Consider the following 26731-nt stretch of genomic DNA (forward strand, 5'->3'; position numbering starts at 1 on the left):
TGAAGGGGATTGAAGGATACAGATAGAGGGTAACTATACAGGACACTAAATGAATAGGGAGTACACAATTTAGGTAAAGGATCACTTACAGGTCATGGACCTGAGAAAAATGTAACCCCATGCTGGACTGGGAGAGAAAAGGGGGCGGGATTTCCAAGGACGACTCCCACGCCCCGCCCCCATGCCATCCAAACTCAACGCAAAGACGTCCACGAGCTCGAAACCGCCTTCAACGTCGCCAAGGCGGAAAGAAGCAGACGCTCCCCCCTCCCCGTGTCTCCCTCAAATGTAAAGCTCCCCTCCCCATTCCCATTCTAACCTCCTTCTCCACCGCCATCCTCCCGCGCGCTCCAGCCTGCCGGAAATAGGAAGTCGCGTCAGAGGGAGGAGCGGGGCGCCGGCAGGACGTTGCGTCAAAATCGGCGGGACGCCAGAACACAGGAACGCCGCGGGGCGGGTCACGGGCGACCCGAGAGAAAAGTCGGAAGGTAAGAGATGGGGGCGGGGAGAGTGGAAGGGAGCGCGCGGGGGGGGGGAGGAGGGAGGAGGGAGGGAGAGAGAGAGAGAGGGGGGGGGTCGTCCATTCCCCTCAAAGGCGCGCGACGCGGCGTCTCTGGCCAGGGGCTCATTTGTTTTCTGCCTCAGCCCCAAAGACAGATTGTAAGCCCTTCGGGGACAGGGGAACCCCTCCTCCCCCCCCCACACACACACACACTCTCTCCATCGGAACAGAGCGGCCAATTTACCCAGTTCCAGGCTGCACATTTTGGGGCCGGGCCGGGTTTTGTCCCAGAGCACTGTGGGATTTGTAGTTTTTGCCTTGCTCCTGGAACTCGGACATCCCGGACTGTCCCAGAAGCTCTAGCCTGGAGTTGGGTAACTTGGCACCTCTGCCAAATCCCAAATCTTTACTCCCTGTGGCTTATTGGTCGTTGCCTGCTTTAAAAATCCAACACTTTGGGTTTAAGTAATATTGTTTCTATTTCTGGTTTATAGTAGAGAATTTAAAATTATTAGAAGTACAGATTAGACAATACCGGTACTTCTGTATTAATGATTATTGTAGTTTACCAGCTTTTTTTTATTTTGATTCAACAAAATGTAGAGAAAAATCACTAACAAGCACATTTGCATAATTGCACATATTTATTTATTTATTTCACATTGGCAAAGAAAAAACATAAAAACAAGACTGCGGAGCCATAGTTCTGTTCATCTGAACTGATCAAGATAAATGCCATTTTTTATTGTATTTATTTATCTCTTTCATCGAGTAATGTAGGCATAAAGAGAGAGAAAATATGAGCACAGGTTGGATGACTGAATGACTTTAAGATCAATTATAAACTATAAAGAGGACCCATAAGTGCAATAATGGTCCTGGAATAACCTCGCTGTGGCTCCAATGCAGGAAAGACAAGACTGACCACTTATTAATAACTAATAGGAATATTAAAATTTGGATTTTTATAGTAAATAGTTTGGATAACAAAATAATAACATTTTGTTGAATCAAAAGAAATAAAAAAGCTGGTAAGCTACAATAATCAGTTTTCTAGGTTCTCAGCATATTGGATTACTGTAATATCATTTACCTGAGCTCCACGAAGAAAACCACCAGAAGACTAAAACTGATTCAAAACACAGCCGTCCGCCTCATTTTCAGCCTGAACAAATGGGAACACATCACCCCTTTCTACCGCCAACTACATTGGCTACCTTTCAAATCCAGAGTCCTTTTCAAGTTCGCCTGCATCTGCTACAAAATACCTCTCTTCCCACTTCACTATGTATTGCACCAATAAGAAATCCCGCAGAATTCAGCTGTTCGCCTTCCCCTCCATAAAACTATGCCAGCTCAAAAGATTCCTCGACAAAACCTTTGCCTTCCAGGCGGCCAAGTTGAACCCTTGGCTAGCCCAAATGATGCTCGAGGCCCCGACCTACCTCGACTTCAGAAAACTTCTCCAAACATCCGCGAACAGGACCCTTGACCCTCCTTCCCCCCGCAATAAACCAACACCCCTGCAATATACCAACACCCTCCCCAGCCCCCCTTTCTCTCCCCCTCCCCGCCTTTGGTTCTCTTCTCCCTCTCCCTTTTCCTCCCAATCCAACTTTGATAAATTCCTGCTATAACTCAAACATTTCCTTCCTCGTTGCTTCTAATCCCAATAGAATGTTGTAAATCCGTGTTCAGATCGGATCCTAATTTAATTGATATGAACCGCCTAGAACTCTTTGGGTATGGCGGTATACAAGAACATAATAATAATAATAATAATAGTAGAGAATGACAAGGGGGGAGGCAAATTTTTCCCCATCCCCGCGAGTTTTGTCCCTGCCCCATTCCTGTAAGCTCTGCCTTAACCGCACAAGCCTCGAACACACATGATTTTAAAGTGTTTGAGACTTGTGCAGATAAGGACAGAGATTGCAGGAATGGGGCAGGGACAAAACTCGTGGGGACGGGGAAATTAAGTTCCTGCGGGGACGGGGAAAAATTTGTCCTTGTGTCATTCTTTAGTTTATAGTCCAGCAGATAAGCAGGATGCTTCTACTGTCAACATTTAGGGCCTTAGGCCAAAAAGGGGACTTCAATGTATTTTTTAATATGCCCCTCTATGGCTCTAACTACCCTAATAAAGGTATGCTTAATTAAAAATAAGGTTACATCAAAACTAATCCACACCAAAAAACTATATAAATACCAGCTTGTAAATTGCACAAGTTGTATCTACTTGCATCTTCTTAAAACAGCTCAGAGTGGCAAATGAAAAAAATGGCACTTTTCATATTAAGCAACACAAGCAGATCAACTTCTAAGTTATCCAACCCACAAATAAGTATCAACAATCAAAGAAAAGGGGGTATATTGGATAATTTATACAGTATTTGCTTTGACAATTTTTTTGCACATCGGTGTGCAAAAAAATTTTCAAAGCAAGGACTGTATAAATCAGGGCTGCCCAAGTCCGGTCCTCAAGATCTACTGGCAGATCAGGTTTTCAGGATATCCACAATGAATATGCATGAGAGAGATTTGCATACCAAGAAGGCAGTGCAGGAAAATCTCATTCATTGTGGATATCCTGAAAACCTGGCCTGCCAGTAGATCTCGAGGACCGGACTTGGGCAGCCCTGGTATAAATTATCCATTATACCCCCTTTTCTTTGATTGTCAACTTTTCATATTAAGAGCATCTGTGATATGATGACATCATCGTCAATAAACTTGGTTCAACAAAATCCAATGTAAAAGTCTGTCTTTCTTTTTGAAGCAATAAGGCATTTTCTCTGTTGGATTTTTGGACTTTTTCCCAAAAATGTCCAAAATAAGACTTAGACATCATATTGAAAATGCCCCTTACTTACCCCCTCTTCTATTAAACTGCACTAACAGATTTTAGCGCGGTGAGCTGTGCTGAATGGCCCTCGCTGCTCCCGATGCTCATAGAGCTCCTATGAGCATCGGGAGCAATGCGGGCCATTCAGTGCGGCTCTCTGCGCTAAAATCTGCTAGCGCAGTTTCGTAGAAGAGGAGGTTCATGTAGTAAATGCTTCTTGGAGAATACTGTTATTAACAATAAAATATTTCAGCATTTTACAGGCCAGTTACAGAACGATCAATACATAAGCAGAATTCAAACGTTCTGTCTGCTTCATTAAGACCATCCTGACAAGGTTGAAACCTGGCAGTGCAGAATCGCTTGGGCTTAAAATAATTATAATCCCCAGCTACTTTTAATGGGTTATTCTTGTTTGCATGGCTTCAGCTGCAGGTTTTGTTGATTATGTATCAGCCAGTCTCCATTTTCAATTAATATTTATTCTGGTGTAAAATGAACACAGATTGAAGATAAGAACTGCCATACTGAGACAGACCGAAGGTCCATCAAGCCCAGAATGCTGTCCAACAGTGGCCAACTCAGGTCCCAAGCACCTAGCTAGATCCCAAGTAGTAAAACAGATTTTATACTGCTTATCCTAGGAATAAGTGGATTTCCCCAAACCACTTCAATAATGGCCTATGGACCTCTCTTTTAGGAAATTAACCAAACCTTTTTTAAAACCTGCTAAGCTAACTTATTCCACCCCATTATCTGGCAATGCATTCCAGAGTTTAATTACGCATTGTGTGAAGAAATATTTCCTCCAGTTTGTTTTAAATCTACTACTTAGTAGCTTCATTGCATGCCCTCTAGTCTTAGTATTTTTGGAAAGTGAACAAGCGATTCACATCTACCCTTTCAACTCCACACAGTATTTTATAGAACGAAGCAGCAGAAAAATAAAACTATCAGAACAAGAGAAGGGTGTGATTGAGGATCCTTCAGTCAATAAAGACTGCTTTCTCCTTCAAATCTTCATTCTTTCCTCTACGACAAATTTCTTGAACCCCCCCCCCCCCCAATCACCAAATAATCAAATACTTCCATCCTGTAATTGATACTGGTTGTTTTCTTGACATTCACCACCCTGCATTGGTTTTGTACACTGCTTTGTTCTTTATAAGCCTCTCGCACTGCCTCTCCACTATATAAATATCTCTGCTGTATATGTACAGTCTCCTGCATGGTAAATCTACATTGTTCTTCACTGTATAAACACCTTTACTGAATATGTACAGTCCTCATTGTATCTTCGCTGTAAATGTACAGTCTCTTACACTGTAAACCGCTCTGAACTGTTTGTGGTACTGCGGTATATAAAATAAAGTTATTATTATTATTTAATTACCACTACTACTAATCACTTATATAGTGCTGAAAGGAGTATGTGGCGCTGTACATTTTGACATTTATAGACGGTCCCTGCTTGGAAGAGCTTATAATCTAACTTGGACAGACAGACATGACATATGGGGTTAGGGATGCAGAACCCAAGGTGAGAGAAGTTAGGAGTCAAAAGCACTCAAAGAGGTGGGCTGACATTTATAGATGGTCACTGCTCAGAAGAGATTACAATTAACTTGGACATGGCATATAGGGTTGGGAATGCAGAACCCAAGGTGAGAGGAGTTAGAAGTCCAAAGCACTCTTGAAGAGGTGGGCATTAACTGGGCCTTGAACACTGCCAGAGACAGAGCCTGCCATAGAGATTCAGGTAGCTTGTACCAAGCATACAGCACAGCATGGCCGAAAGGATGGAGTCTGGAGTTGGCAGGTGACAAGAAGGGCACAGCTGATCAGAGCTCATGGGAGGGGGGGTGGAGATCATAGGGGGAGATAAGTGAAGAGAGATAGTGAGGGGTAGCTGAGTGAGTGCATTTGTAAGAGGAGTTTGAATTGTATTTGGAAATGGATGGGAAGTCAGTGAAGTAACTCTCCCGGAATATGAGTTGTGCAGCTGAATTCTGGAGAGATTGGAGGGGAGTGAGACCTTTTCCTCCAACCCCCTCTAGTCCTTTGATTGGTTCTTCAAGTTATCACACATTGATGCATTGAAAACAAATATGGTATACAGATACTATGAAAAGCCACATTACAATTTAAAAGCCTTATAACTTTCTGAATCTGGCCGTACTTGAAATGTGGTTCTTCCCCTGCAAATTAAGCAATGACAGGAAAGTGGGAATATGATAAATACGTTGAGAAATATATATCCTTTTTATTTTTAAGCTATCGTCATTTCCTGTGTGAAAATTTGGAAGAGAGAGAGGACACCGCAGCTTTGGGCAGACAATGCTAAGAGAAAATATGAAGTCTTGGAGTGACAGCCAGTCAGATTTCTACAACAGTGACCAGGAGGATGAGGAAGAGGAGATGATATTTGGTGAAAATGATGACATTCTGGAAGAGATGATGGATTTAAGCGATCTTCCCACTTCCTTGTTTGCTTGCAGTGTGCATGAGTCTGTATTTGAGGTAGAAGAGCAAAGGGTAAGTGTGTGGAAATGTGTATTTTGCCCCTGGCATAATTGCATTGTCCTCTTTGATTTTCCAGATATTCAGAATGCTAAACAATATCCAAAAACTCTGATTTACAGTTCATTACTTACATGTGTAGGGGTACCATATTTGCTAAGTCAAAAGAACAGGACACTTAACCCACCCACAGTGCCCTGCCTCCTGCTAGTCTCACCCCTAAACTGCCCCAGCCCCCCAACACAGCCTCTCTGTCTTTAGCCCCCCATCCCGGAGTCGGGTATGGTGCTGCAATTTAAAAAGTTTGGGCAGCTTCTAGTGAATCCATTTTGCCTCAGGTCCTTTAATCTACTGGATTCCAGAATCATCACTATTCTTTGTTTTAAAGGTGTTACTTACCACGGAAGTCAGACTTACCGGCCTGTAGTTCCCTACTTCTTCCTTACTTCCACTTTTGTGGAAAGGGACCACATCCGCCCTTCTCCAGTCCTCTGTTACCACTCCCGATTCTAGAGAAGCATTGAAAAGGTCAGCCAGCAGAGCCGCCAGAACTTATGCCAGCTGGAGCCTGATATAAATGCCGGTGTCCAATTCATGGCATTTTGGCACAGATTTTGTGCTAATACTGGAATCAAAGATTGTGGTTTTTAGAGCCACCAGGCTAATTGAACCCAGTTCCCCAGGCTTGCAGGCCACTTCAGTAACTGCTAGTTAATAATTGAATGTTAAGGCCAATTAATTCATAGTTAATGGCTCATTAAGTAATTTAGTAATGCATGTCTCTTAGATCGGCATCAAAATTTTGGCACACATATAGAAGTGGGGGGTGAGGTGTTGCTAATGTGTTGAAACATTAAAGCCAATGAAATGTTGAATCCAAAAGGTGGCAGCATTGGTATTTCCTCGTGTGCAGGAAGAGAAGTGACTTGTCATGGAGCAGAGGGAGTGTAGATGGGGTGGGAGCAGAGCGTGGTGCAGTGGTTAAAGCTACAACTTCAGAACCATGAGGTTGTGGGTTCAAACCCACACTGCTCCTTGTGACCCTGGGCAAGTCACCCAATCCCACTATTGCCCCAGGTACATTAGATAGATTGTGAGCCCACCGGGACAAACAGGGAAAATGCTTGAATACCTGAATAAATTCATGTAAACTGTTCTGAGCTCCCCTAGGAGAACAGTATAGAAAAATAAATAAATAGTGTGAAGAGTTTCCGCCTGTGATAACCAGAGCTGGTATTGTGACATCATAATGCCTCATTCCACCAATAAGAGCCAGCCTCATCAGTGATGTCATAATGACTTGATTGTCCTATACTTGGCTCACTTTTGATACATTAGGATTTCTAGAGTGGTGCAGTGGTTAAAGCTAAAGCCTCAATACCCTGGGGTTGTGGGTTCAAACTCGTACTACTCCTTGTGACCTTGGACATGTCACCCAATCCCCCCATTGCCCCAGGTACATTAGATTATGAGCCTGCCAGGACAGACGGAAAAATGCTTGAGTACCTGAATAAAGTCATGTAAACCATTCTGAGCTCCCTTGGAAGAGTAGTATAGAAAATTAAATAAAAACAGATTCCCTGACCAAAAACAGGTGAGGTCTCAGTTGACTGACATACAATAAATTTTCCCATGTTCTCGTATTCAACAGTGAAACATGCCACGTTTTATTACAGGGAGAATTTTCACATGGGAGTTTTCCTTGTTGGTAAAAATAAGGGTTTCACCTTCTGAATCAATCCCTTTCATTTTTAAAAAAAAATAATATATGCCCTTATTTACGGACATTTGCTCTCGGATTCTATAAATGGCGTGCAACTAACTTGGCTAATGAACCAATTAGCGCCAGTAGTTGGGCAGAATTATCGGCATTAGTTGGCAACCATTTGGATTTTTCGTGTGCATTTTGCTAAGCGATATTCTATAAAGATCTGTACACAAACCTTATAGTGCGCAACTGAAAGGGCCCTGGGAGGTGCACAGGCAGGCTGGGGTCGTTCACCAAAGAAGCATGTAATATTATTGAATACCGGGAATCCACGTCTACCTTGCGCGTCAGGATTTATGGGCTCCTTTTACAAAGGTGCATTAGGGCCTTAACGCACGGAATAGCGCACACTAAAATGCCACGCGCGCTAACCGCTACCGCCTCCTTTTAAGCAGGCGGTAATTTTTCGGCTAGCGCTTGCTAATCTAGTGCGTGCGCTAAAAACGCTAGCGCACCTTAGTAAAAGGAGCCCTATGTTTATGTTTATTAAAATCGTTATATACCGCAAATACAGCCAAAAAGAATTAAAGCGGTTTACAATATAATTCAATCAAAATGATGAAAAGAACTCCATTTAAATAGAAAAGAAATAAAATTTCTAATACATACCCCCTCTTTTACAAAGGTGCGCTATGCTTTTTAGCACGCGATAAATATTATCACGCGCTAAACACTAACACATTCATGTTGTCCTAGGGACGCATTAGCGGTTAGCGCACACGTTGATTTAGCGCACGCTAAACACACGCTAAAACGCTTAGCGCACCTTTGTAAAAATGGGCCATTATAGCCTATAACATCCAAATTAATAAAATAAAATTTAAAATTAGTTAATTACCGTAATACAAATTAAAAATGATAAAAAATGTATAAATGCAGACCGCAGTCGCAAGTTCAGTTGAAAAAAATATGCCTTTAAATGTCTTTTGAAATTTTGATTTCTCAATTCTGCTGGCAAGCTGTTCCATAATATTGGGACTAAATTTTAAAAAAATGCACAATTTCTAGTCGAGGCAAGATGAGCCTTTGAAATATGGGGTACAACTACTCTGATATCGATCAGAGATCTTAATAAACATCTAGGCGCACAGAATAACACCAGGTTAGAAAGATACAACGGTTGTAACTCAAACAGTGCTCTTTGAACATCAAAAACAGCAGGTTTCAGTTGGTGTAAGTGAAATTTGGTACCCAACGCTAGTCTATGAAGAGTGATTCTTCTGGAGCTCCCTTTATTGAATAGGACTAGGCAACATTTACATTATATTAGGACTAGTCTTTAAGCCCGTTAGATGTGTCTGTCTGTCTTTCTTTCTGTGTCTCTCCTTGGCCGCTGTCTGTCTGTCTGTCTGTCATTTTTTCTTTGACTCTCTCTCTTTGGCCACTGGCTGTCTGTCTGTCTTTCTGTCTGTCTCTCTGGCCCCTTGTCTGTTTGTCATTCTTTCTGTCTGTGTCTCTCCCTGGCTCCTTGTCTGTCTGTCTTTCTTTCTGTCTGTCTCTCTCCCTGGCCCCCTGCCTATCTCTCTCTGGCCCCCTGAGCAAACCAAGATTGCTGCCTGCCCCCAACACACCCCTCCCCCCAAAGCAGCCCCTTTTCCCTCTCCCCCTCCACTTTTTACTGTCTGTCTCTCTCCCTGGCCCCCTGCCTATCTCTCTCTGGCCCCCTGAGCAAACCAAGATTGCTGCCTGTCCCCAACACACCCCTCCCCCCAAAGCAGCCCCCTTTCCCTCTCCCCCTCCACTTTTTACTGTCTGTCTCTCTCCCTGGCCCCCTGCCTATCTCTCTCTGGCCCCCTGAGCAAACCAAGATTGCTGCCTGCCCCCCAGCACACCCCTCCCCCCAAAGCAGCCACTTTTCCATCTCCCCTCCACTTCCCTGTGCAGCAGTAGCAGCCGGACACCTCGCAACACCTCGAAGGACACTCTCCTGCCGTTGCTCTTACCGCCGCAAGCCGCAAATGAAACACGGCACAGAAGCACAAATCACACCATTTCAACTGTGCATGCACGGGTAAGGGTTTTATTATAGAGGATTTGTGGATTGCTAATATGCCCCAGATGGAGTTAGATGTGATATACAATTTAGAAGAGCCTGGCCATGTCCAGGATTTACATTATTTGATTAGGGTCCATGACATAGATATCTTGGGTTTGTGTTCGTGTAGGTGCTTGATTATGGTATCTGGTTTGGAGAGAAGATTGCCTTCAACTCTTTTTCATGTGCTTCTACTCCCGCACGTTGGACTACTGCTCTTCGTTGTGGAATTGGGATTTTACATCTTTCTGGTTTAACTCCACTATTCATCATTTGAATTAGCATCTCAGCACCCCTGATGCAGGTGCACCTTTGTGCGCCGAAACACAGATTTGGACATTAATAAACCATATTTACAGTATTTTATTCTGCTGGTTCTGCTTGTTCCTTGGAGAGTCCATTTTCCCATTCTACTCCTTCTTCTGTTCCTTGGTCTTATCTCCATGGGCTGGTTCTTTGTTGGACTGTGTGTGGCATTTGGAGAGAAGATTGGCCATATCTTGTGTTGCCGCTTTCCTGGTTTGTGGGGTGATAGGTACGTAGAGAGTTTGGTCATCTATCGAGATGGGAGAGGTGTCTTGTTTGGTTTCTGTTGGTCGTAGAATGTTGTTTGTTTGGGGGGGAGGAAGATATTTTCCCAATAGATAGGTTTTTAGGCCTTTATGAAAGTTTTGGTAGGCAAAGGTGTTCCTTAATTGTACTGGTAAAGGATTCCACCATTTTGCTGCTGGGTATGGGAAGGTTGTAGAGTGAATAGTTTTGTATTTGATTCCTCTAGGATTTGGGAATCTTATTCTTATATGGTTGCTGAATGTAGCCCTTAGCATGTGGTAACAGTGTTATTTATTGTATGTTACCTGCCATGAATCTCATCGTCTAAGTAAACTGTCCATGTAGTTCTGGCAGAATAAAGAGAGAACCAAAATGCAAGCCATAAAGGAAAGAAAAAAGCGCAAAGGCCTTCAAGTCTGAGCAAACACTTAGGGCTCCTTTACAAAGCCGTGTTAGGCTTTTTTATCGCTGGCCGCAGTGGTATTAGCTTCAGCGCTTGTAGGAATTCCTATGAGCGTCGGAGCTAAATCCTACACGACTGGCGATAAAAAAAGCCTAATGCGGTTTCATAAAAGGGGGCAGGGGGTTTAATTTATTGAGACCTGACACGGGCCGTGTTTTGGGGAATCCGCCCGCTGAAAAAGCAGATGCAAATTGAGCCAGATCCACCGTGAGTCCTCAGTAAAACCTGCAATAATCTTTACACTAACCAGCTTCTTGATCGCGCCAAAACTCAGCGGGATTTCAGCATGTCTCAATAAATTAAGTTTGTTTGCCTGGACTTGATGGTCCTTTGTGCTTTTTTTCTTTTCCATGGAGGGACACTATGAAGTTACAGGGAAATACTTTTAAAACCAATAGGAGGAAATATTTTTTCACTCAGAGAATAGTTAAGCTCTGGAACGTATTACCAGAGGTTGTAGTAAGAGCGGATAGCGTAGCTGGTTTTAAGAAAGGTTTGGACAAGTTCCTGGAGGAAAAGTCTATAGTTTGTTATTGAGAGACACGGGGGAAGCCACTGGATTGTTGCTACTCTTTGGGTTTTGGCCAGATACTAGGGACATGGATTGGCCACCGTGAGAGTGGGCTACTAGGCTTGATGGACCATTGGTCTGACCCAGTAAGGCTATTCTTATGGTTCTACTTGTCTTGTTATTTCAATATTTTTACTGCTGTAATTTTCTGTTGCCTATATTTGGCTTATTCTTGCTGTACACTGTCTTGAGTGAATTCCTTCAAAAAGTGGAAAATAAATTCTACTTAATTAATGGGAGAAACTGACAGAACATGCCAATAGTTCTACCTGAATGCAGATCTTTTAAGTCCCATCGTGGAAATGTTTATAGTACAGTATTTTGCTGCATGCATCATTTCTCCATATGTTTAGAAGGGTACCATCCTTGTATTTAATTGCCCAAAACATTGCATAACACTAATTAAATGTTTTTGCATACATGGTTGTGAATTAGAGGATGTACTCTTATTATTTTTTAATCTCTTGAGGAAGTAATGGGAAATACTGATGGTAATGGCTGGGAGTGTTAAGTGAACAACCCACATTTTAATTGCGTCAAAGTAATCGTCCTGGTCTGCTTCTTTGTAGGTTTCTTCGAAGGCAGAACTGGTTTTGCATCCCTCTGGACAAGCCACTTTCTTGGCCAGCAAGAAAGTACATAATAGTAGACAGCAAGGGCCTTTCTTGCCATCAAATACTAAGGCACGCTAATTGATTTAGCACGCACTAAAGATTAGCAAATGCTAAGGCGCCCATTATATTTTATGGTCCATTATATTCTACGGACCTGAGCCCTGTGTATTGATGCACCGTCTTGTCTAGTTTGTCTGTCTTGACTAGACTGTAGGCTCTTTTGAGAAGGGACTGTCTCTTCTGGGTTATGATGTACACTTCTCCCTCCTTATTCGCTGTGATAGGAGATTAACAGAACCGCAAATACAGAAAAACCGCGAATAACTTTTTCATAAGTTATTTGCTGTTTTCTTTTAAAAGCCATCGTGGATATGGTGAAACCGCGAATAACATGGCGGGAGACCTGGCCTGTTCCTGAAGGAGAGGCAAAACACGGTGAAGAAAGTGCTGGGAATCGACGATTTCTCTATGCAAGCTGTCGTCATTTTTTGGGGGGGAGCCAGCAAGCTAAAAACCGTGAATAATCAAAACCGCAATTGCTGAAACCGCGAATACGGAGAGAGAAGTGTACAGTGCTGCATATGTGATTAGTAGTAGTATCTTTAGAAACAGTTCAGTGTAAGGAAGAGAGATCGTTTTCAAAGGAAATCAAATGTTAACAGCTTTTGCTTTTCATCACCTGGAGGTGCAAAAAGAATGAAACTGTTTTCAGTTTCCTATATGGTGTTTTGTAGAAATATGAGGGTCATTTCATAAATAACGCACACTATTTTTTTTTTTTAATTTACATGTTTTTTTTTTTTCAAGTATTTCTTTACAATCCTTCAATATAGTCTCCCTGCTTTGCAATGACCGAGTCCCAATGTCCGGGAAGCTTGTTTTAACTTTGGAAAAAGGTCAAAGTCTGGTGGACTCATGTCTGGACTGTAGGGAACATGAGGTAACACCTCCCAGCCGTATTCGCATAGTTTTTCAATGACAACATTCCCTATGTGCAGGCGAGCGTTGTCGTGAAGAATGATTGGCCCAGCCAAGAGCAACTGAGGTCGGGTTTTGTGCATTTTTCTGTGCATTTTTTGCAAAAAATCACGATAATACACTGTTGTGACACTTCTTCCACATGGAACTTTGTCTGTGATGATGATGCCTTCATGATCATAAGCAAAAATCATCATTTGTTTGACTTTTGATTGAGCTCGTTGAAATTTTTTTGGTCGTGGGGAAAATGGGAGCTCTCCACTCGTCATTGAAAAACTGCACGAATACAGCTGGGAGGTGTTACCTCATGTTCCCTACAGTCCAGACATGAATCCACCAGACTTTGACCTTTTTCCAAAGTTGAAACAACCTATGTGTGGACATCATTTTGCATCTCTGGAAGAGCTTTCTTCCGCTGGTACCCAAGCCATTCGGCAACTGAACAAAAACAGTGTCTTGGATGGTGTCCCAGACGTTGGGACTCGGTCATTGCAAAGCAGGGAAACTATATTGAAGGATTGTAAAGAAATCCTTGAAAAAAAATAAAACATGTAAATTTAAAAAATTAGTGTGCACTATTTATGAAATGACTCTCGTATTACAACCTATGTTTTTAAAGATGCCCTATAAGATTGTATTTCCACGAACTATTAGCCACCAAAGCATCGAAACTAGATCGCCACCTCTCCAATCTGCTGACTATAACGCCCAACTACAAAACATTCAAGAAAGAACTTAAAACTTTTCTATTCAAGAAATTTGTCAAATTATCTAACTAAACCTGATCAACCCTCTGTAGACCCCGACGCATACTACATCTGTTAACCATGTATCCTCCCTGGAAATGCCCAGGCCAACTCTTGTTGCAAACCGCCTAGAACTGAAAGGTATTGGCGGGATAGAAGACATTAATGTCATGTAACGTATTGTGAGTCGCTCTGAACTGTAAAGGTAGGAGTGGATTCCAGTTATCATTGTTCATGCCAGTGAGGGAGAACAAAAGAGGCAGCAGATTGTTCAAACTTTTGTTCCTGTGAGCAGGGCTGGATTTAGATGAAAAGAGGCCCTAGGCTATTCCACTTATGAGGCCCTTTCACCTCCCATTTTTAAGTTTGTAAATTACATGAGAGATAATAAAATACATCATTACTGTGATATATATCAATATGTTAAATGAAACATGTTGTTATTGGTACTAACCTTTATAAAAAATGTGACACGGATAATAAATTAAAAAAAGTCGAGAACACTTATTTGAACATTTATTCTCAGCACCATATATAGTACTTGTAACAATAACTAATCAAACATAACACACAACATTGCCCCTTCCTATGTCCATAGTGCCCCCAGTGCGTCCTTCCTCACCTCACCCCTCACCTCACCCCTCCTCCGATGCCCGCCTGCCTCCCATCCCCCTTCCATTGAACACCCCCACCATGCCATCCTGCCTGCCTGCCTTCCATTAAACCCCCCCACCCCCCACTCCGATGCCAGCCTGCCTGCCTCCCATCTCCCTTCCACTGAAACCCCCACCCCACCCCACCCCCCGATGCCAGTCTGGGCCGCCCTGTCCTGACGGATACACGTTTTGCCTCTCTCCCCGCGGGGCTGGGCTTTGCCCAGCTGTTTCCGGACTGACGTCTTTCCCTCCCCGATCCTCCTCCCAGGACGAGAAAAAGAAAGGGAGAAGCCGAGTCGGCGCCCTGTTGCAGCCAGAGCCGGTTCTGATCCCGAAGCGTAGAATTTCTCCTTATTTTCGGTTCAGTGTTTTAGTGTTCACTGTTTTTCGAATAGTGTAATTTTAATTTTGCTAACAATTTGAATGTAGGCCCCTCTTGATCTTGAGGCCCTAGGCTGAAGCCTAGTTAGCCTATAGGAAAATCCGGCCCTGACTGTGAGGTCTTATTTCTGTTTTCTAGGAAAGGTTTGAAGCCCTCTTCAGTATTTATGATGAACAAGTCACATTTCAGTTATTTAAAAGCTTTAGAAGAGTCCGGATAAACTTCAGCAACCCCGAAGCAGCAGCAAGAGCTCGGATAGAACTTCATGAGTCTGATTTCAATGGCAAAAAACTGAAGCTGTATTTTGCACAGGTAACGCGTTCAGTACTTAAATTTCTTAACCGTTCCGTGTACACCCGCACGCGCTTTAAGATCATTTCAGGAGTTGTACCATCTGTTAAAAGAACCAAATGGGACATAACACGAGCTAAGGCTTTCTTCTATTTAGCGCCCTCATTGTGGAATCCGCTACCAAATTATATTTGTCTGGAACCTAAGTTCATAGTCTTCAAAACACTATTTAAAACCCACTTTTTCAAACTACTTTTTGGAGAAGGAATATCGCAGAGCGATCATATATGTTGATCGTTATAAGTGAAGATAGTAGGAGGATTTCCTAACTGACACATGTTATTTGATTGACTGTTTTTGGATAATTCTTCTGGGTGAGGTTAGGTCTGTCCTATTTTATTTTGGAGTTCTGTTTTATTTTATACTTACTGAGCCTTTGTTTATAGCAGTGTATCGCAAACCGTGTGCCGAGATTCCAGATGTGGCACGAGACACCGGGGAGGAGGAAAGGTGCCGGCTGACTGCCTACGGGATATGCCTCTCACAGCGAGAGGCAGTCAGCTGACGCCAGCGCTTCTCCTTCTTTCTGTGCCTCTTCCCTTCCAGCACCCCCTATGGGCAGCTCAGGGCTTCATCTTGAGGGCTTTTGCACATGACATCATCACGTCGAAGTCCACGTACTTCCGGATGCCCTTGAGCCACGGCCACCAGTTTAGTGTGCTGTGGCTTCGCAAAGTTTGCAAGACACTGGCCTATGGGTATAAAGGTGGTGAGGAACCAACAGGAGATGAGAATACCAGGAAGAACATTATAAATACAGGTGGCAAACAGACTGAAAATGTACCTCGATGATAAAACTTTGTCTCATATAGGTGCAGGTTTCTGGTGAGGAAGGAGATAAGTCTTTCTTGCTGCCTCCTCAGCCTACCAAACAGTTCCTGATTTCCCCTCCATCATCTCCACCTGTTGGCTGGAAGCAGGGCGAGGATGCCATGCCAGTAATCAACTATGACTTACTGTGTGCCGTCTCCAAACTGGGTCCAGGTAATTTGCCATTTTCCTGTCTAGCAGCAAGGCTTAATGTCTTAGAAGGTTGTGGCTATGTTGCCAGCTACTCGTAGAATATATGTGAAGAAATGACTTCTATAAGGCCTTCTCTGGTCATCAGAGCGTGGGAACGTGTCATTCTGAACCAAAGTTTATCGTAGCTAAGATTATTGTAGCATATTTTAGGATGTAACCCAAGAATTTTAGGCACACGGAGGAGTCGTGAGGATAAGATGGCAATATTTCAGCCACGGGTATACAGTTCAAAGTACACTTTATTGGTAGTAGCACTGCAGAGACTTGAAGATTCGACACCAACAGCGTTCTGAACAGCAGGAAGGCAGGAAAAGCAGAGAGAGGAGCCCGATCCTGCAGGGGAGCGTGAGGCAGTCCGCCCCTCCCCCGAAACCAGCGGGGTCTCCTTGATTTTAGAGCCCCACACCGGCGATCTGCCTTGCCTGCATTCTGAACAGCAGGAAGGCAGGAAAAGCAGAGAGAGGAGCCCGATCCTGCAGGGGAGCGTGAGGCAGTCCGCCCCTCCCCCGAAACCAGCGGGGTCTCCTTGATTTTAGAGCCCCACACCGGCGATCTGCCTTGCCTGCATTCTGAACAGCAGGAAGGCAGGAAAAGCAGAGAGAGGAGCCCGATCCTGCAGGGGAGCGTGAGGCAGTCCGCCCCTCCCCCGAAACCAGCGGGGTCTCCTTGATTTTAGAGCCCCACACTGGCGATCTGCCTTGCCTGCATTCTGAACAGCAGGAAGGCAGGAAAAGCAGAGAGAGGAGCCCGATCCTGCAGGGGAGCGTGAGGCAGTCCGCCCCTCCCCCGAAACCAGCGGGGTCTCCTTGATTTTAGAGCCCCACACCGGCGATCTGCCTTGCTTGCAGTATCCCTTGTTATTCTTAACAGTTATTCAGTACACCTTGCCGGCAATATACCGTGCTATTCTTATTAGTTGGTATACCTTGTTATAGGCCACTCAAGCCCTGATCCGCCTCCTCCCCATTGCCAGACGGGAGAGGAGACTTTTTTCAGTTATTTTATAGTTTTTTTTTGTTTTGTTTTTTTACTTTCTTGATTTTGCTTCGGGAACTCCAGCAGCGGGAGCCAGCCCACGCCGCCAGAGAAGGAGAGCATCGGACCTGCAAACAGGCCACTCAAGCCCCAATCCGCCTCCTCCCCATTGCCAGACGAGAGAGGAGACTTTTTTCAGTTATTTTATAGTTATTTTTTTTTACTTTCTTGATTTTGCTTCGGGAACTCCAGCAGCGGGAGCCAGCCCACGCCGCCGAGAAGGAGAGCATCGGACCTGCAAACAGGCCACTCAAGCCCCGATCCGCCTCCTCCCCATTGCCAGACGGGAGAGGAGACTTTTTTCAGTTATTTTACAGTTATTTTTCTTACTTTCTTGATTTGCTTCGGGAACTCCAGCAGCGGGAGCTTTTGCCGACAGAGCCAACCCAGCCCGCAGCAGTGAGGCGAACCTGCGAGCCCCGCTCCGCCCCTCCCCCGAGTCAGGGATCCACTTTCTTTAAAGAATCGCCCCTTCGGGAGCCATAACTAGAGATTAAACACAAAAGCGACTACCGAATAATAATAAAAAAAAAAATATATATATATATATATATTCTCGAAATCACCAACACCATTACCACAGCCCAAACCAGAGACATACCAGAACCAAAGAATCTTCCACTCCACAAACAAAATGGAAAATTACATATACAAAACCACACTTGCCATCCTAATACTTTCACTACTCATTTCCAACTGGCAAACCACAGGATATCACCTATCACCCATCCCAATTCTGACAACAACCTACAGACAACCACAACCACCCAGAAAAATCCACACCACGAGAACCCTAACATCCTGCCCACTGACCAGCCAAGACCACATTCACACCACCTGGGGAAAAAGACCTCCACCAAAGCACAAGACTACTACTCAAAAACAACTCACACCACCAAAAAATATCCTCTACCTTAATTGCAATCCTAATTCCAACACAAAATATACCTCGTTAACCTGTGCCTACATGAATATAAGATCAATTAGCCCAAAAGCAAACCTAATTAAAGACTGGCTGACTGAAGAACAACTAAGCTGTCTCTTCCTAGCCGAAACCTGGCTAACATCCAATTCGGACCCATGCATAACCGAATTCTGCCCCAAAGGGTACAAATTAGAGCTGGTTTGTCGAGAAAACAAACGAGGGGGAGGACTAGCTATTCTAGTACAAAACAACCTCAACCTAAAAGTTCTACACAAACACTCAACCCCTCACTTAGACCTTCTTGCATGCCAACTCTCCGACAATACACTCACAGACACCTTGAACTGTCTATTATGCTACATCACTCCAGGAAAATGGAACACTTCAAAACTTGAACTCGAAGAATTCATATTCCAGAACTCTCTAACCTCCACATACAATTTGCTCCTAGGAGACATCAATCTCCACCTCGAGGACCACACATCCAAACAAGTAGACGATATACTCTCATACCTCGACGCCCTATCCTACCAGATCCTCAATCCTGAACCCACGCACGAAAAAGGCCACCAACTTGATATAGCAGCATTCACGTCTCATAACCTCCACACCCCAAAAATTCATATCACCAATGGTACCTGGCATCCCTCTCTTTGGTCAGACCACCACAAATACACTTTCACCATCAAATGGCCTCAAAATAACACAAAACCCAAGCCACAAAAAACAACCTTCAAATCTAGACAGAAAATTGAGCCTGCCACATTCTGGGATAAAGTTGACCCTATAATCGCCCCCATCGACCCAACTGACTTCGTAAATCACTGGCGCATCCTAAGTGAAACAACCTTGAACGAGCTAGCCCCTGAAAAAACCAAACATAGAACCTGCAGATCCTCAGACAAGTGGTTCGACTCCGAACTCCTCCTACAAAAAAGGCATTGCAGACAACTTGAAAGATCTTGGAGAAAAAAGAAAAACGATCAAACCAAATCCGCTTGGAGAACCCAAATCAAACTATACAACATCAAACTTAAAGAAAAGCGCAAAACATACTACTCTAAACTAATTGGCACAAACACCTCTGACACAAAAACACTCTTCAACTTAGTAAAAAAACTTACGGACACAAACCCATTCCTTGCCACTCAAGGCAATAAACCACCAACAGCTTCTCAACTAGCAGACCACTTCAAACACAAGATCACTACAATCAGAAATACCTTCAACAACTCAACCACCAAACTCTACGAGATAATAACCCCCACAACGGAAGAAGCCATATCTGCAGACAGAACATGGACCACATTCCCAACCCTACAATGGTCTGATTTGAACCGACTATACAAAAAATACAGCCACACCTCATGCGACTTGAACTACTGCCCATCGTATCTGCTTACAAATGCCTCCCTTAAATTCAAAACCAACCTCATGCAATGGATTCAAAGCACTCTCATAGAAGGTCAATTCCCACAAGATCTTGGAGAGATCATAATCACACCCCTACTGAAAGATCAAAAAGGCCCTATAGACGCTCCTACCAACTACAGACCTATCGCTTCGATCCCATTATATGTCAAACTGATTGAAGGACTTGTGGCTCAATACCTCACCAACTACCTATTTGACCATAATATACTTCACTCCTCTCAATCAGGATTTAGATCTCACCACAGCACGGAAACACTACTAGCAACACTACTAGACATAGCCCGACAACACCTCAGTAAAGGACACAGGATCCTAATTATCCAACTAGATCTTTCCGCCGCCTTCGATCTAGTCGATCACACCATATTACTCCAGATACTTGATGCAATCGGGATCTCAGGGGTGGTTTACATTTGGTTCCAAGGATTCCTTAAAACAAGAACGTACAGAGTTAAGACAAACAACACGAAATCTAACCCATGGTCAAATCCATGCGGAGTCCCGCAGTGGTCACCACTATCGCCCATTCTATTCAATCTCTTCATCTCCTCCCTCGGCACCACTTTAGACAACCTAAATGTAACATCATTCAGCTACGCAGATGACATAACTATTCTCCTCCCCTTTGAAATCCAAGACCACACCTCAACAGGACACCTGGAAATAATTCTGGATGAAGTAGAAAAATGGATGACAAACCACAAACTGAAACTAAACTCGGACAAAACCAAATTCCTAATGCTTGAAACGGACAAAAACCCATCCATAACAGACCTAGAAATTAAAGCAACCAAATACCCAATCCAGACCTCACTCAGAATCTTGGGAGTGCTGATAGACAGATGCTGCACTATGCAGACCCAAATCAACAAAACTACCCAAAAAGCATTCTTCACAATGCGCAACTTAAGAAAAATAAGGAAATTCTTTGACAAAAAACACTACAGGATAATTGTACAATCCCTGGTACTAGGTCTCGTGGACTACTGCAATATCCTTTATCTACCATGCCCCACAAACATGATCAAAAAACTTCAAACTGTTCAGAACACAGCCCTTAGACTAATTTACTCACTCGGAAAATTTGACCACATCACCAATGCCTACCTAGACTCACACTGGCTACCGATTCGAGCCAGAATTCAATTCAAACTATACTGTCTACTCTTCAAAGTAATTAACGGTACTGCACCCACCTACCTAAATGACCGCCTAAACCGTAACCTTCCAACCAGAACAAGAAGAACACTGACATCATTCACATACCCACCACTCAAGGGTACTCACCGCAAAAAGCTTTATGATAGCCTCCTGGCAACACATGCTGCAAAACTCGAACCTTCCATCACCAGATTGTTAACCACAACATCAGACCTCAAGACATTCCATAAAGAAATCAAAACACTGCTGTTCAAAAAGCATATACAATCTACCTAACCTCCCTCACCCCATCCCCCAAGAAACCAAAACACTGCCGTCCAAAACATCTTCCGATGTTATTAAGTCTTTACTATCATTCTGTTATTAAGTCTCTATCCTCAAACTGTATTCTCTATTGTCATGTACCATCCTGGAAATGTCCAGTTCTCTTCTTATGTAATCCGCTTTGAACCGCAAGGTACAAGCGGAATAAAAATCACTAATGTAATGTAATGTAATGTAATGTTTCGGAATCAATACCTTTGTCAAGAGTCTTGAAGGATGATTTCTCTATCGCGTGAATAGTGCATTAACCCCCTCTTTCGCGGGTTTTAACGCCGGCAGCGGCGGTAACTTCTCAGACGCTCATAGGAATTCTAGGAGCGCCGGAGCAGTTACCGCCGCTGCCGGCAAAAAAAACCTGCGCTACGGCGTTAGTAAAAGAGGGGCTAAGGCACAGGGAAATGTTTGAAAAGAGCTGAGCCAAAACCAGGTGTCCAAAGCAATGCTAATGGTCACGAGTAAGGAAGAGAACTCATCCTTCGAGATTCTTGATAAAGGTATTGATTCCGAAACACTGTCGGTGTCGAGTCTTCCAGTCTTCGCAGTGCTACTGCCAATAAAGTGTTCTTTGAACTGTATTCCCGTGGCTGAATTATTGACATCTTACTGAAGATGACTGTGAATCCAAGGTTGGTCAACACTGGCAAAAGACCTTTTGTTGTGCAGGAGTTAAGATTTGGAACTCCCTGGTAGGGCAGATACGGAACGTTTAGAAAGTTGCTTAAAACACAGTTATTTGTTGATGCTTTCTTTTAGACATATCTTTTTTTGGTAAACCTGATAAACTGTTTAGGATCTACAGATACGCTATTAATCTGTATCTATGATATGCTATTAATTTTTACCAATGTCTCTTAAGCTTTGTTTTTATGTCAAGTTATGTTAGTATTTTTTAGCTATGAATTTTAAGGCTTGCTTATATGTTTATTTTATTATGTTTTTAAAACTATGTATGAAGAGATCCCACATGCCAATCCCATTTTTTCTTAAAATTTGGCACGCTGCTTGCCTCTACCTGTTGTGGAAGATTATTCCAGCGATCAACCACCCTTTCGGTGAAGAAATATTTTCTGGTGTCGCCATGAAATTTCCCACCCCTGATTTTCAACGGATCAGGGGTGGGAAATTTCATGGCGACACCAGAAAATATTTCTTCAACGATAGGGTGGTTGATCGCTGGAATAATCTTCCACAACAGGTAATTGAGGCAAGCAGCGTGCCAGATTTTAAGAAAAGATGGAATTGGCATGTGGGATCTCTTCATGGAGGTAGTTAGGGGGTGGGCCATTAGTGTGGGCAGACTAGATGGGCCGTGGCCCTTTTCTGCCGTCATGTTCTATGTTTCTATGTATGTACATTCTGTTAACCGTTTAGCTGTAAACGGTCTAGAAATGTTTAAAATAAATCAATCTTATTCTCACAACTCCTCCGTTGTGGCCTTTTTGGGCTTTCTCTTCAGTCACGCAACAATTTGAGTACATTTTTTATACACTGGCTGGAGTCCCTTTTGGTGTAAAGTAAAATTCTTGTGCCATCCCGCTCTATTCCTGGACAAGTGGGTTATGCATCCCATGTTGTGAGACTGCTTATATAATTTTTCTGACCCTCCCCTCTTACCTCAGGATTGCCAGTTGCTTTCCTACAAGCGAGACGGTAGGGGCGAGTCTTTTCTGCTTGTGTTTAATTTCAGGTTTATACTGCTTAATAGCCCGTTTATAATTGTTAAGACTGTCTGCTTTTACACGAACTGGTGACCAGAGGGCAGTCCTGAGGTTGGAGGGGAGGGTCAGAAAAAATTATGTAAATGAGGCTTCCTACAAGCAGTCTCATGACATGGGATGCATAACCCACTTGTCCAAGAATAGAGCGTGGATTTACAAGAAAGATTAGCAAAGGTAAGAACACCAAAGTTGCCCTCTTGTTTCCTTTGCGATTTCCTGCAGGTGAGAAGTACGAGCTGCATGCAGGAACCGAGTCCACCCCCAGTGTGGTCGTCCACGTCTGCGAGAGTGAAAACGAGGACGATGAAGAAGAAATGAGACGGCCAAAGCAGAAAATAGTCCAAACAAAGCGCCCTGATTCGACATCTGTGGTGTTGCAATAATCCCAAAGCCACCCTCTCCGCTGTCCGACTCAGAGGCGCAGCACTTTGGTATCCAAGCTGCAAGACTATAAACAGGATCAGTAATGACACTGATATAGTGGAACCTTCCGTAGTGAGCTGTGAATTTCCTAATTTAGCATAACAGCGGACAGGACAACTGCTATAACAGGAATCCTTGCCTGGAATTTTAGCCCTATTAACGCTCGGAGTCTCACTCTGAAATCCGGGGATCCAGGTTCTAGGCCCACACCCAATTTTTTTTTTGTGACCCTACTACAAGTTATCGTTTCTATAGCGCTGAAAGGCATATGCAGCGCTGTACATTTAACATAAAATAGACGGTCCCTGCCCAGAAGAGCTTACAATCTAATTTGGACAGACAGGACATCTCAGGGTTGGGTAGATTCTGGTAGAGGAAATGATACGATGGGTATAGGTATAGGTATCTGACAGCAGTTAGAAGAAATCATATCCCTTCCCTGTACCCAGGCCCTGAGTTTTCAGGGACAAGCGTGAATAACTGTGCAAATTAGTATACCTTGTTTACTGATGGCGAGCACCGCACTCTCTGTGCTTGTGTCACCATACATCTAGTGCTTTATATTGTATTTGGTGCTGGATACCTTAGCAGCATTACACAAAGAAAAATATTTGATAAAATCCAGTATTGGTCATAGATCCGTAAGAACAAATGTTACATGATTCCAGAGCAGCAAAGATGCTTTTGATATCTTGAATTGTCTGTCTGATTTTTTTTTTTTTTGTGACCTTTTTCTCATTTTTTTCCCCTAATTTATGCGGAAAACATATTGCTGGAATATAAGAAATAGTACTTTAATCCACATATGTAGACATTAAAATACAAACCTAGATAAGCTCTTTAATCCTAAGAGTTCCTGATGTCATTTTTGAGCATTTCAGACCTCTGCGAAGACTTCTTTCTTCCGGAGTAGTGAATTCTTTACAGCAGATGTTCCCTCCGGGGGTTCCACTATATTATGGCACGTCTGCTGACACTCTTGTGTGGCCCTGCATATCTAGCTAAGTCATTTGAGCAAACGACATAGACGAATGTGTATGTTTGCTGGCTCTTCCGTATCATGAGTGTGATTTCATAGCGTACTGTACTTCCGGTAATTCACTCTCTTATTCCATGTTTTACAGTCTAGAGGCCAGTGGTTCAAGCAGCGCTTTCATTGTAAGATTTGATCCCAGAATGTAGCAGCGGGGTCGGCCATATTTAAAACCTGTAGCAAATTAGAGATGCTTCTTGTGTAGCTGAAGTTGGATGCAACTGGTCAGGTTAAGCTCGGAAACCAGATCTAGTAAGTCATTTGTGAATGAAGTAGAGGGTTTTTTTGTTTGTTTTGTTTGTTTTATGCTTGTCCCAACAGAATCATTGAAAGCGTGTCCCTTCTAGTAGGGAAAAGTAATACTTACAATTAAGGTTGTTTGATTGTGTTGCCTGAAATGTCTAATGTTTTGGGGGTTTTTTTTGTCACAAATGGTAGAAAGCAGATGCAAAGTTCAGGATCTGCTCTTTCCTGAGGGATCTTGTTGAGAAGAAGGTATCTGATCGGGATGGTGTGGAAAGTATTACAAGGGGGGGTGGGGTACTTTTCTTGAAAAGGCCGTTAGGCAAAACATGTCGCACTGACAGGTCCCTTCCCGGTATGGAAGCAACACAGTAAAAAAAAGATAAGTTTTTAAGTTATACATATTTAATGAGCACGGAGCCCAAAGTAAAATACAAAAAAATATGAACCAAAAATATTAAATAGTTTAAAATAAAGCAGGTCTGATGACGAGGCCAGTGCCAGCAATGTTTGTTTAGCCATAAAAAAACACTTGGCTGACGATTGGTACTTCTGAAGACTTTGCAAAATGTCCCTAAAATAAGTTTTGTCTTGCGAAAGATGAATGATACTGTTATTTCATGTGGGGGTGTATGAGTAGGCGACAGTATTTCTGAAATACTGGCTACATAAAATTACTTTCCTGAGGGGTGGCATGTTCAGGAGAATGGCCGTAGCTTAATAATTATCTGAGACTCGTTCAGAAAGAAAGGAAGCCCAAGTGGCAGGTTTGCTTTTCATTATTACAGCAGTTATTGGCAACGTAAGTCCATAGTACCAGATGTTATACTTTGCCGTACTGCATACTAAAGGCAGAATATTAAATGACTAATAAACCATAAATATAGGCATTATAGCCAAACAAGGCAGCATCCCAGAAGAGATGGTGGAGACAGAGACTGTCTGAATTCAAAAGGGCCTAGAAAAGGCAAGTGGGATCTCTCAGAGAGAGAAAGAGATAATGGTTACTTCGGATGGGCAGACTAGATGGGCCATTTGATCTTTATCTGCCATCATATTTCTATAACTATAAAGTTCTATGACATCACAATGCAGGTGTTAAGAGCCTTAGCCTATAGGAAGAGGAGATGCATATGTTAAGAACCTTAGCCAACAGGGAGAGGAGGAGATAGTGGATGCTGCAGATGGGCAGACTGGATGGGCCATTTGGCCTTTATCTGCCATCATGTTTCTTGGGAGGGGGGGCCTTTATGGATCCTCTTCAGACAGTGTTAACATTCCAGTCCTCTGCTGACGAAAGACACAGAGGCCAGGATGCAAATGATGGGAGCTGCAAAGCAGATGATCATATGGCTGTGCATTGATCACTGAGCATAGCGATAGGATTGTACGGATTACTGCTGCTTATGGCCAGATGACTTTTTTTTTTTTTTTTTTTTTTTTTTTTGTAAATTGTTTATTAGTAATTTTTCAAATATACAAAACAAAAACACAGAGGTTAAACAAACAGACATCTACAATGTCACATTTTCTCCAACCTCTTCCCCCCCAAATAGTAAAAAGATAAAGTTGTACTTAATTCTTCAGCACAATGCAAACAAAAATCATATAAATCAAAATAAACCCCCCCCCCCCAACCCACCCCAAAATCAGCTTTCACATAGGGTTACACAAATGTAGCTAAACACTCAGATCATGAAGGACATTCACACCACCGAATATAAGGGTTCCACACCTTAAAAAAGGGTGTAAGACGAGATTTTGTCAATGCCGTCAATTTAGACATACGAAAAATAAAATCTACTTTTCGTAGTAAGTGTAGTCGACCTGGGGGAAAGGCCTGTTTCCAATATGCCGCTAACAAAAGACGAGCAGCAGTAAAAATATAACAAGCCAGTTTATGTGTATTAGAAGACAATGGAACCAAAGGTAGATGTAAAAGAGCACTACCCATAGCTCGAGAAATCGTGGTATGTAAAATATCAGATAACAATTCAAATACCATATCCCAATATGGGACTACCTTCGGACAATCCCACCAGATATGAAGAAAGGTACCCAAACAACCACAGCGCCTCCAACATAAATTAGATACTTGAGGATACATAAGATGAAGACGCTGGGGTGTTAGGTACCATTGATAAAGCATCTTATATCCATTTTCCACCAAAGAGCTAGCTATAGAAACTCGAAGCAGGCGACTAAACACCCGCTCCCAATTAATAATCGGTGGCACCGGTCGTAAAAGTCCCTCCCAAAGAGATAGATATTTTACCGGGGAAGCTTGTTGTTGAATAAGAGCTTTATAGAATCTAGTAATACACCCCTTACCACTACTACCCATAATTGCCCATTCTAGGGTGGTTTCTTCCAAACAAATATCATCAAGAGCCCTGCGCCTAATAAAATCTATTGCTTGAAGATAGCGA

The 26731-nt window shown here is 43.1% G+C and overlaps 1 protein-coding gene across 2 annotated transcripts; it reads left to right on the forward strand.

Annotated features, from left to right (window-relative positions):
• Positions 1 to 308: 308 nt before the first annotated feature.
• On the forward strand, positions 309 to 25332 carry RCAN3 (RCAN family member 3). 2 transcript variants are annotated; one of them, XM_033955575.1, is made up of 6 exons: positions 309 to 488; positions 5622 to 5882; positions 11826 to 11939; positions 14771 to 14944; positions 15796 to 15967; positions 22826 to 25332. In XM_033955575.1, the coding sequence occupies exons 2-6, from the start codon at positions 5685 to 5687 to the stop codon at positions 22984 to 22986; spliced, it is 819 nt and encodes a 272-aa protein (XP_033811466.1). In that variant the 5' UTR covers positions 309 to 488; positions 5622 to 5684; the 3' UTR covers positions 22987 to 25332. The 2 variants fall into 2 exon arrangements, with proteins under 2 accessions (XP_033811466.1, XP_033811467.1); XM_033955576.1 differs by lacking the exon at positions 11826 to 11939.
• The last annotated feature ends 1399 nt before the right edge of the window (positions 25333 to 26731 follow it).

Source organism: Geotrypetes seraphini, chromosome 8 (genome assembly GCF_902459505.1).
Source record: "Geotrypetes seraphini chromosome 8, aGeoSer1.1, whole genome shotgun sequence".
Classification (NCBI taxonomy): Eukaryota; Metazoa; Chordata; class Amphibia; order Gymnophiona; family Dermophiidae; genus Geotrypetes; species Geotrypetes seraphini.